Source organism: Mandrillus leucophaeus, unplaced genomic scaffold (genome assembly GCF_000951045.1).
Source record: "Mandrillus leucophaeus isolate KB7577 unplaced genomic scaffold, Mleu.le_1.0 Scaffold1120, whole genome shotgun sequence".
Classification (NCBI taxonomy): Eukaryota; Metazoa; Chordata; class Mammalia; order Primates; family Cercopithecidae; genus Mandrillus; species Mandrillus leucophaeus.
This window is the reverse complement of record NW_012099433.1, coordinates 135,910-147,656: the sequence shown is the minus strand read 5'-3', so window position 1 is coordinate 147,656 and position 11,747 is coordinate 135,910. Positions and strand designations below refer to the sequence as shown.

The 11,747-nt window shown below is 37.0% G+C and overlaps 1 protein-coding gene across 1 annotated transcript in view; it reads left to right on the top strand.

Annotated features, from left to right (window-relative positions):
* The window catches only part of MEI4 (meiosis-specific 4 homolog (S. cerevisiae)), a gene marked incomplete at its 3' end in the record, with an annotated part of 122,352 nt that overhangs the window by 49,035 nt on the left and 61,570 nt on the right, over positions 1-11,747 (top strand). Inside the window, exon 2 of the mRNA XM_011995094.1 lies at positions 6,978-7,513. Within this exon, the coding sequence (XP_011850484.1) occupies positions 6,978-7,513 (536 nt within the window). The remainder of the gene's footprint in view (positions 1-6,977; positions 7,514-11,747) is intronic.

The following is an 11,747-nucleotide window of genomic DNA, read 5'->3' as shown; positions in this document are numbered from 1 at the left end:
ATGGACACAGGGAGTGGAACATCACACACTATGGCTTGTAGGGGTTTTAGGGGGCTTGGGGAGGGATAGCATTAGGAGAAATACCTAATGTAGATGATGGGTTGATGGCTGCAGCAAAGCACCATGGCATGTGAACACCTATGTAACAAACCTGCATGTTCTGCACATGTACCCCATAACTTAAAGTATAATATAAATAAATAAAAAGAAGTGAAGCTCAGAACAAAGTTCCACAGATCTCTAGGGCAGAGGCAAAATGCTGCCAGTGTCTCTGCTAAAGCATAGCAAGAATTACTTTTACTCCAGTTCCCAATAAGTTCCTCATCTGCACCTGAGACCACCTCAGCCTGGGCTTTACTGTTTACATCACTATTAACATTTTGGTCTCAATCATTTAACAGGTCTTTAGGAAGTTCCAAACTTTCTGACATCTTCCTGTCTTCTTCTGAACCCTCAAAATGGTTACAATCTGTGCCTTTTACCCAATTTCAAAGTTGCTTCCACATTTTCAGGTTATCTTTATAGCAGTACCCCATTCTCTACCCACATTGCTATAAAGAACTTCCCCAAACTGGATAATTTACAAAGAAAATAGGTTCTGTTGACTCACATTTCCACATGGCTGAGGCGGCCTCAGGGAACCCACAGTCATGGTGGAAGGGGAAGCAGGCACGTCTTACATGCAGAGAGAGAGTGTGAAGGGGGAAAGAGCTCCTTATAAAACCATCAGGTCTTGTGAGAACTCACTATCATGAGAACAACATGGCAGTAACCACCTCCATGATCCAATTACCTCCCACCAGGCCCCTCCCTTGACATGTGGGTATTACTGTTTGAGATGAGATTTAAATGGGGACACAGATCCAAACCATATCAGTGGGTTTAATTTTATGGGTAAGTTAGGGAATGTAGAAATAAGTAAGAAAGGCATCAAGAATTCATGTGACTGGGCAGAGTGGGTGGCACCTGTAATTCCAGTGACTTGGGAGGCTGAAGTGGAAGGATCCCTTGAGGGCAGGAATCAGGATGTGAGACCAACCTGGGCAACAAGTGAGACAGTCTCCTGAAAAAAAAAGAAAAAGAGCTGGTGTGGTTGTGAATAATTTTGAGGGGGAGCTCAAAATATACAGATTTACTGTTAATCTTGGTGTGGGTATTCCTAGGGCAGGATGTGTGACAGGTGGGTCCCATCTCTATTTTGTTAAGTATACTTGAGATCCACTCTAAAATGGTAAATGAGTTCAAGGTGGACCTTAAAAACAAAGAAAATGGAAGGGTGAAGGGTTCAGCAAAATGAAATAGAAAGTCTGTGGGATCCAGTGCATAAGAGGGACTTAGAATATTGTAGATGGACTATGTAGGTTTTGTTTATTAATTTTTTTTTTACAAGACGAAGTCTCACTCTGTCACCAAGGCTGGAGTGCAGTGGCACCATCTCGGTTCACTGAAACCTCCACCTCTCATGTTCAAGCAATTCTCCTGTCTCAGCCTCCCGAGTAGCTGGGATTACAGGCACACACCACCACACCCAACTGACTTCTGTATTTTCAGTAGAGACAGTGTTTTACCATGTTGGCCAGGCTGGTCTTGAACTCTTGACCTCGTGATCTGCCCACCTCGGACTCCCATGTGCTGGGTGTTTATTATAACTTTTAATTGACATTTCATGTACTTTTGGTTATAATTGGATACTTTAGCATAATTTAGATTTCTGATCTCCATAATTATGTAATAATAATAGAAAACATGAAACATGTGTCAAACTGTGCTGGAGTGGGCTGTGTGTGTGTGTGTGTGTGTATGTGTGTATTTTACCTCTATTAAATCTAATGACAAACAGGTAGGTGCAATAAATTGGAGAGACGTTATCCCAAGCTCATCTGCCCAATAAGATATGAAGAGAGAAACCTTGTTTGACTTTTGCTTTACCTTAGTGTCTCCTGGAAAAACAGGAATTCCATAAAGCGGCACCAGCATGGCTTCGTTACCTTTTCTCTTCTTTGGGCATGATGCTTCTTTGAAGTCTAACTCAGTCATACAAGCAGAGAATGGAAACTGATTGTAGTTTTGAAAGAACCATTTAAAGGCACAAAGATGTATTAGTCTATGTCCATGCTGTATATTACTCAAATGAGAAAGGATACTTAAAAATCTTATCTTTATGAATAAATATTTATGACTATTATCAGATATTATAACCCATTAATAATAATATTGAAAATGTTTAATCTTTTCTAAGAAAACTTTTTTTCCTATTTATGTTTTTCCTCTTGTAAGGACACAAACTATAGTCACAGCTGCCCAATATTATTCATCTTATTAGGGAATGAGTGGTTTCCAATATGAAAGCATTGGCTTCCAGTGTAAATGCTATTTGTAGTTATCAGAGTTTTCATCATTGAGGGCAGATAGGAGCAGAACTAAATTGGTTATGGGTTACAAAAGTTATTAATAGTAGATGCTATGAAAAAGCATATTATTGGCTTTTTGTTGGTTGATTTTAAATAATTATTGCAATAGCCACATTCTTTTGGTTTCTGTCTGTCTCTCTCTCCCCCTCTCTCTCCCCTCCCACTCCCTCTTTCCCTCTCTCTCTCTCTTTCTGTCTTCCTCTCTCTCTTACCCCTGGCCTTCTCCTTCTCTCTGTTTCTAATTCTGTCCTTCTATCTGATCTTTCTAGGCTATCTATGTAATTGTTGTGGTTTGGTATAATTTTCCAAGGAGTTGATCATGGTTCATTATAAATATTAAAGATAAGAGAAGACCTGTTATAGCCCGCAGCAAGTTGCAGCTCTAAGCGTTTCCCCTGATGAGGTGTCTGCTACAGATGATTCTATTGTTTAGTGAAAGGATCACAAATATGACAAGAGACAGAGCCTCTGGCCTCAAGGAACTCATAAACAAGTGGATAACATGTAGAAATCAATGAACACTATAATGGAAATGTACAGAAACTGGAATAGAGCATACAGCCTCTTTGCTGTCATTGGAAGGTGATTGGACTTGGAATGTAATGATTTTGCTTGTTCACCGTGTGGCTCTTCTCAGTTGTCTTAAACTGAGCTCCGTTTTCTAATTGGCAAGTTAGAGATCAAAATAACATACTTTTCAGGGTTTTTGTGAATATCAGTTGAATTATTTGATGAATCTAGTTCGTATAATAAAATATGAATATAAGATTCTTTTGTTCAGCTTGATATTTTGACTTTAACAATGGAAGCCATATTGTGTGAAATCCCAGCGTAGTTCTCTGTTGCAATGTTAAAGCATTCCTTTAGAGCACTGAAAGGAGATTCTTGTTTGTGTGTTTTTCCATATTAGCATTTCTAACATATGCTCTCATGACATTTTTTCTGATTGTATAGAAATAAAGCAGCCCGTAAGAAAGGTGGTCAATTTTGTGTATTCCTGTCCCCATAGCATACATTGGTAGAGGTACTCCTTCAAATTTGTACTTGTCATGCCTGAAGGGGATTAGATGGAGTGGATGTGGCTTGCTAAAGGGCATGGCAGTGAGAAGTAAAGAGAAAAGCTAGCAATCGCATTTTTCTTCCCAATTTATCCATTGGTAGAATTCATTTTCTGATTTTTTCTTGAAATAATTACACACGAAGTTAAGCTTACCTTTAAGGTTAATGCAATTGTTTTGCTTTTTAAATTATTTTAACTTACATGAAAGAAAAGTATAATTTTCTAGATTACTGTAGTCCATATTTCCCGTTTATTTATGTGAAGAATGAAGTTGATGTCTTGAGAAGTCATTTTCAGTGTCTATTTACTTAAAATGATCAGTCCGTCTGGCTGTGTTAGTATAGAAATAGGCCAGGCGTTGTGACTCATGCCTGTAATCCCAGCACTTTGGGAGGCGGAGGCGGGCGGATCACAGTGTCAAGAGATCGAGACCGTCCTGGCTGACATGGTGAAACCCTGTCTCTACTGAAAATACGAAAATTAGCTGGGTGTGGTGGCATGTGCCTTTAGTCCCAACTACTCGGGAGGCTGAGGCAGGAGAATCGCTTGAACCTGGGAGGTGGAGGTTGCAGTGAGCTGAGATCACGCCACTGCAGTCCTGCTTGGCAAGAGAGCAAGACTCCATCTCACCAAAAAAAAAAAAAAAAAAAAAAGGCCACATGCAGTTTAATGTTTGCTGATAGGTCATTGTTCTGGTTACAACTACTTTTTGAACTTTCTGCATTGTCATCTCCTTTTAAGCATGGCATATAGAAGTTGTAGTGATCATTAGGAAGGACATATCTGCACATTTTTGGTGGTTATAGTAGACACTTGTTAAATGAATGAACTCTAAGTTAAAGCTGAATCCTCCAGTTCTACCTCATCAGCTTCTGATTTTTCTGAAGGACAAGAGCGACACATTAGATAGATTTAGGAATATATGGTGGAGAATGTAGAAGATGTCACATTTACCATTATTTTTGTGCACTGTTCAACTACTGTCCCCCTTTCTCAAAATGTAAGAAAATATGACTGTCAGGTGAAATCTCCTTTAACTTCCTGTATGCCAGTAGTAGTTCTGTACAACCCTATGCTTTCTTATCCTCTTTCCTTCAGCTTAGAGAAAAGTGTTCACTTTGACATTACAGATCCCAGCCCATCCGCTGGGTCCTTGACTCAGTCTCCTATCTTCTCCAGGGCCATGTCTCACCTGCCATTCTTTTCTCTTATTTCCAGCCTCTGCTTATCCATTGTGTTTTTTCTTTGTTTTTAATTGCTCATTTCACTCAATTTGTCATGCCACGTTTGTCTGTAGTTGCTGTCCATTTTATGCTTTCCTGATCTAAGTCCTCAGAAGTGTCCTTCACTTACTTTCCTCACTTACTTCCAGTCTTCACTTACTTTCTTCACTTCCAGTCTTTGCTTACTTTCTTCTCATTCACTCTTTAGTCGGTTGCAATAAGTTCTCTGTCTGCCACCCTGTCCAATTGATCAAAACTGCTCTGGATAAACCTGCTATGAATGAGGTCACTTATTTTTTTTGTTGCTTTTTTAAATTAGCAATTCCAACAGATATTTTTTCAACCTATTGTTTTGGTGGATTTTTTTGCTTCATGTATGTAACTCTTCTTGAAACTGTTCCCTTTACTTTTATGACACAATCTTTTTTTTCTTGTACCTTTTAAATTGTTCCTTCTCTATTTGCTTAATGACTGTTATAGCTTCAAATATCGATCCTATTCAGGGTACCTTTTTTGATCCTTTGTTTACTCAGTGCCCATACTCTCTCTGAGTGATTGTAACCATTTTTATGGTTTCTACTATCTATCCACTGATAACTCCTAAAATGCATTTTCAGTCTAGACCTTCTCCCCGGTCTTAGGCTTGTGTGAACAGTTTCTAAAGGATCATCTCTGACTAGATTTTCTCCAGCTGCTTCAGAGTTTACATGACTAAACCTGAACTTTTTATAGTCTCTCCTAAGCCAGTCTTTTTACTATTTCAGTTGGTAGCACCATAATCTACCTTGTCACCTAAGTCAGAACCATGGAATGCATTTATTCATACTTCCACTTCATTGCCCATATTCAGTCAATAAGCTGGTCTGCAGATTACATGTTGATATTTTGTGTTTATTTTCCCAGTCAGTCCCTTTCTTTCTCTTCCACTGCAGCTGCTTAGTTCATTTCACTCTTCACCGACGTTGGGACTAATAGAAGTGTTTTCAGTTGATCTCTCAATGTTTTATCATGTTCTCCTCAAATAAGCCCTTCCTATAACCAACAGAATGATGGAATTAAAATAAGACCATTTCATTTTTCTGCATTACAACTTTCAGTGCCTCATTCCTGCTCCCACTGCTGACAGTAATATTTCTCATACTTAGTTTCATGGATATGTGTGTGTGCTTCAGAATATTCAATGAGAACTTTTCAATTTGGTTTGTGCATTTTACTGATAATCATTTTAAAAACAACCACCACTTTGTGTTTATGATGGCATGTCTGTCAAAGAGTGACCTAGAGTAATTAGATTTAGCTTTAAATGTAGTATTTTTCAGCCAATATGAGGAAATTCTAGAAGTTATAGACATAGTTTCATGGATCTATACCACATACACATATGTACATATACAGGTACATACACATGTATATACATATATATACACACACACATACATATGATATGCATACACAGAGATATGTAGATATCTGTATATATTTATATTTGTATATCAGATATTTTATGTGTGTATCTGCATAATTTTTCCAAAGGGGTCTTAATATTATTCAAGTTGGAAATTCACTCTACACTTTATAGGATGAATTGTAAGATTCTTAATATGTCCTGTATTATCTTTTATGATCTGCCCTCTACATTATGTGTCTTAGTCTCTTACCTTATACTTTCTGTGGAAGCAACATCAAATTACTTGAGAGTCCTCATAAACACAAATGCTATTATTTTTCCTGTTGTATTTATGCGTTTACACTTGCCCCTTAGGTGTATGGAATTATCTTGCCTTCTCTCTTCTCCTAACTTTAACTTTGAACTCCTGCTTTATAAGTAGTTCCATCATGACCTCTTCCAGGATACACTTATCTAACAAGGTAGGCTGTTCAATGGCCCTCCTGATTTTATAGTTCCCTCGGCAAATCTCTATGTCTGGGTACACCTTGTTGCTTTGTAGTTACTTATTGGATTCACTACCAGACTGTGACCTTCTTCGGGTCTTGTGGCTTTCTCCTCTGCATTTTTCAAGCATGGCGTTGTAATTGAATGAAAGATAATGACCTGAAAATACATGAATGAATCACCTTTCTACCCAAGAAGATAAAGACCTTTTTTCTACAGTCTCTGCAATTTCTTTCACAGTTTTTTCTTTACTCAGTTTTTACACTACTGCTTGTTAAATGCTTAATGTGTATTTATATACTTCATTTCTTATTTTAAATAAGTATCAATGGCTAGTTTTACATGAAGAAACTGCATGAAGATAATCCTTCTATTCCTTTATTTTTCAGGAAACCTATCTTCCCAGTTGGAGGCTCAGGAACCTAAGAGTTCTGAAAGTACATTAACTTCGATGGAAGATTCTGGATGTGATTTGTCAAATGAGCAGAGAACTGAATCCTCAGACCTGTCCCAGCACTTTGTAGAAAGCTGTACCCCCACTCACTTTCCACCACTGCCTCTTGTGAAAAGACCTTGTGCTGTCCTGCAAAATGCTTTGTCTTCTCACATGCAATTCTTGCAATATCTTCTTGAATTAAAGAACTTGACAGAATCAGGTAATCTTAAAAGAGACTTAACCCACTTTGAAAAAGACTCTTCCACAGTCTCTGATTCTGTTTTTCAGTTGCTGGATGGCCTGATCACTTTTTACCGTAATCCCAAACTTCCTTTTTCAAGATTTTGGACAGAAGCTGTTGGTACTTTAGCTAGTCTGATCAGTGACTGTAACTTATCTAGTCATATTCTTAAAAAGTGTTCCAAGAAGTTGGAAGAATTTGAGAAAACCCTACTACATGCTATTTTAGGAAACAATCATATAAATCGGGTAAGTAATAAATCCCTCTTTTATTCATAAAATGCTAGTAATTTTAGTGAGCATCTCTTTGGGTAATGTCTGCTGTTGTCCCTTAGCCTTGTGGTTCAAGGAGACCCTTAATGGGTCTTTTTCTGCAGCTGTCCGCAGCTCTTATCTGTTGTGATGTCTCCACCTCTAGCCTCTGATTTCTACAACATAGTTTTCTGCATAGATGCCTTTGCTTCAAGCTTGTTCTTCTCTGCTTTGAATTACTTTCTCTGTTTTATTATCAGCACCCTTGGATTCTTTTCTTTTCTGTTTTCCCTTTTCTGTTTCTATTTCCTATTGTTCAAAAAGTCTCAAAACTTTTGAGAAAACCACTAACAAGTAAGGTTTTCTAAACTTAACTTCTGTGAGTGTTAAATTCCTCACGATGGATTCTCTGTACTGTATTGAATTTGCTCTTTTTCTGTCATTGACTAGCAAATATCTTGGGGTTGAGGAATATTTTTCTCTTCTTTTGACCTTTCCCTTGTAAGTGGCAAATGCCTCATGGACCCTCTGCAGGTGTGGGTGAATTGAATAAATTGGTAAGGAGCATATAATATAAAGCTTTATTATGTTTTTTTTTTCTTATTTATTTAACATGGCTTAGAAAGATTTACTCAGGGATTCTTTTTTAACAGTGACATTGAGATAACCTGAAGTTGTTTTGTTGTTTGGCTCTTGAGACATGGTAGAGAATTTCTTTTTCAAATTATTTCTGCCTTCTTTGCCATCTGATCCTTTTACTGAGAAATTCCAAATGGCTTCACATTTTAATCCTCTTGAATTGACTACCAAAATATAATAGAATAAACCAAAAGGTCTATCTAACTTATTTACTATATTTCACTGTAGGAAAAAGGTTATTGGAGCTTGTTTCTTTGGATACATCATTGTTAAATATTTGCCTCAGTGCTACGATCTAACATTTAGAGTTTTTGTACAGTGGAGGCTTTATCTGAGTTTTCAAAATTTTGATAAAATTTGCACTGCTAAACCAATTTGTTTCATGTACAGCTGTTCTTTCCTTCTCTATTAAGGTATGATTGGATCAATATTTTATAAACTTTATGATTAAGCTTTTGGCATTTGTGAAAGATATTGAATTTTCTGTCTGGAAAATGGAAATCTTTTTCTTTGGACATGGTCAATCAGGAATTAAATATCAGATTTGCCATAGTTGTATCTGAGATATAAAATCCATTTCTAAACCATGAAAATATCTTAAATACTTCATATTTTTTAAACTTCTTTTTATACTTTTGCTTTCCTTTAAAAACTACTTTAAGCAGTCTTTATGTAACTTGGAACCTTGAAGATACTGGCATTTATATTCCATATCAGAGTTACTGAATGATGCAAATATTTTCCAGTCTAGTCTTTGCCTTTATATATGTATTGGAGGTTGATATGACTTACTCCTACACAAGAGTAACCTTGGGAATTGTATGGAAGGAGGAGTATGTGTAGAATAAACTACACATAAACTTGTGAAAGTCCTCTTTACTCTTTCCTCCACCTTCCTCAAGCCGATGGACAGAGTCTTGGAGGTGCAAGATATGCTGCCCGAGGTTGGTGGAGGCGTGACATAAACACTTCCTTGGTTGCCTCAGCTGGTATCTCGCTAGGTTCCATGCAGTCCAAGTTCCCTGACTCTGAGCCCAGCACAGCACCAAGACTTGTGCAGGAATTGCAGTCCTTGTGGTCTAGGTTGCCCTTCATGTTTATTTATAACCCCAAAAAAGTTTAGTCCATGGTGGCAGGGCTTGCCAAAACTCAGGTTCCAACTGCAACAGTTACCCCTGTAAGAAAGCCATTCATTCACTTGTTCTTCTACTGTTGACCAACTGTTCAGCAATGGCTGGCACGATGGCAAGTGACATAAGAAATATATACTTCATCTATAGAACCACCTATACCATCACAAGTTTGAAATGAAAACTATAGTTTTCATTTCTTGTAGACACTTCCTGGTTTTGGTATCAGTATAATCCTGACCTCATAAAATGTGTTTGGAAGTGGACCTTTTTATTTTCAGGAAAAGTTTAAGAAAGATTGTTCTTAATTCCTCTTTGAATGTTTGGTAGGATTCACCTGTGTGGTCAGCAGATTATTTGTTGGGAGACTTTTTTTTTTTTTTTTTTTAGACGGAGTCTCACTGTGTCACCAGGCTGGAGTGCAGTGGCACTGCAACCTCCACTTCCTGGGTTCAGGCGATTCTCCTGCCACAGCCTCCCGAGTAACTGGGACTACAGGCGCATGCCACCATGCCCAGCTAATTTTTGTGTTTTTAGTAGAGATGGGGTTTCACCATATTGACCAGGATGGTCTCAATCTCTTGACCTCATGATTTGCCTGCGTCGGCCTCCCAAAGTACTAGGATTACAGGCATGAGCCACCACACCCGGCCTGTTGGGAGACTTTTGATTGCTGATTCAATCCCCTTAATTTGTTACTGGTCTTTTCAGGCTTTCTGTTTCTTCCTGATTCAGTTTTGGTAAGTTGCATGTTTTTAGAAATTTATCCATTTCTTATAAGTCGACCGGATTGTTGGCATATAATTGTTCATAACATTTCCTCTATGATCCATTTTCTGTCTAAGGCATCCATTATAATATCTCCTTTTTGATTTCTGATTTTGTCTTCTTTTTCTTTTCTTACTCTAGGTAAGGGTTTGTCAATTATTTTATCTTTTCAAAAGGCAAACTCATAGATTTTTTTTATTTTTAAACTGTTTCCTTGTTCACAATTTATTTTTTTGCTCCAATCTTTATTATTCTCTTTCTTCTGCTTATTTTGGGCTTAGTTTATTCTTTGTAGTGGACTTTAATACCTCAATTACAATAATGGATGGAACATCCAGACAGAAAAATCAATAAAGAAACAACTGACTTGAACGATGCTGTAGAGTAAATGGATTTAATTGACCTATACATAACTTTCCACTCAACAGCAGAAGAATACACATTCTTCTCAAGTGCACACAGAATGTTCTCCAGGATAAATGAAATTTTAGGTCACAAAACATGTCTTAACCATTTTAGAAGTTCAAAAGCTTTCTAGATGTTTCTTTCTGACCACAATATAATGAAATTAGAATTCAACAACAATATGTAAAATGTTAAAATTTATAAGTATGTAGAAACTAAACAATAAAATTTTGAACAAACTTTGTGTCAAAGAAGAAATCAAAGGGAAATTCAAAAGTATCTCAAGACAAACAAAAATGGAAACAGAATTTACCAAAACCTATGGGATGCAGCAAAAGTAGTAATAAGGAAATTTATAAGGATAAATGTCTACATAAAAAAATAAGAATCTTAAGTGAACAAGTTTTCAATTATTTTTAGCACAGAGATTAATAGCTGGAATTAGAATTCTGAAGCTTTTACTCACTGGCTATAACCTTAGATAAGTTAACTAACTTCCACTTTCTACCTCTGTAAAATGTAGGTAATAAATGTGACTTCATAGGGCTAAATACTTAGCATAATATCTGACATCATATAAAAACTTAATAAATGTTTCTTTTTGTTATGTTTCTCTTGAGGAAGTGATTATATCTTATTTTCTCCACTATGCCCAAGACAATGTTGAGTTTGTTGTAGCAGCAATGTGCGGTATTTTTTTGAATTGAAAATAAGGTAATGAAAAGAAGTGACAACTTATATTTCGTATACCCTCATAAACTTAAATACCGTCAGCTGATTTTCTAAGTAGCAGCTCTTATTAATACCATGACATTCCTGAAACACCTCCATATATATTAGGAAGTTGTATATTATCTCTTTGTGTCACTATTTTCCACAGCTACAGCTTCCAATTGACCAATGAGCTTAGTAGGGCATAGTGGATATTTTTCTTTCTGTTTTAATTATGGAAAGTCCTTTGTAAATTTTACTATTTGAATGTCATGGTTTTAATTACTCTTTCCACTGGTCCCTTCCTATAGAGCTGTGCTATGTTGCATCTCTGATATAGCATTTTGAAGTTGGTGATTCCCTCTTAATACTGTCAGTTTTGCTTCAGTCACAGTCATTTGTGCTTAGATCATTTCAGGCAGTTTATGGATAAATCTGAAGATGATGGATCATGAAATCAGAATTTTTTTTTTTTTTTTTTTTTTTTTTTTTTTAAAGACAGAGTCTCTCTCTGTTGCCCAGGCTGGAGTGCAGTGGCGTGATCTCGGCTCACTGCAAGCTCTGCCTCCTGGGTTCAC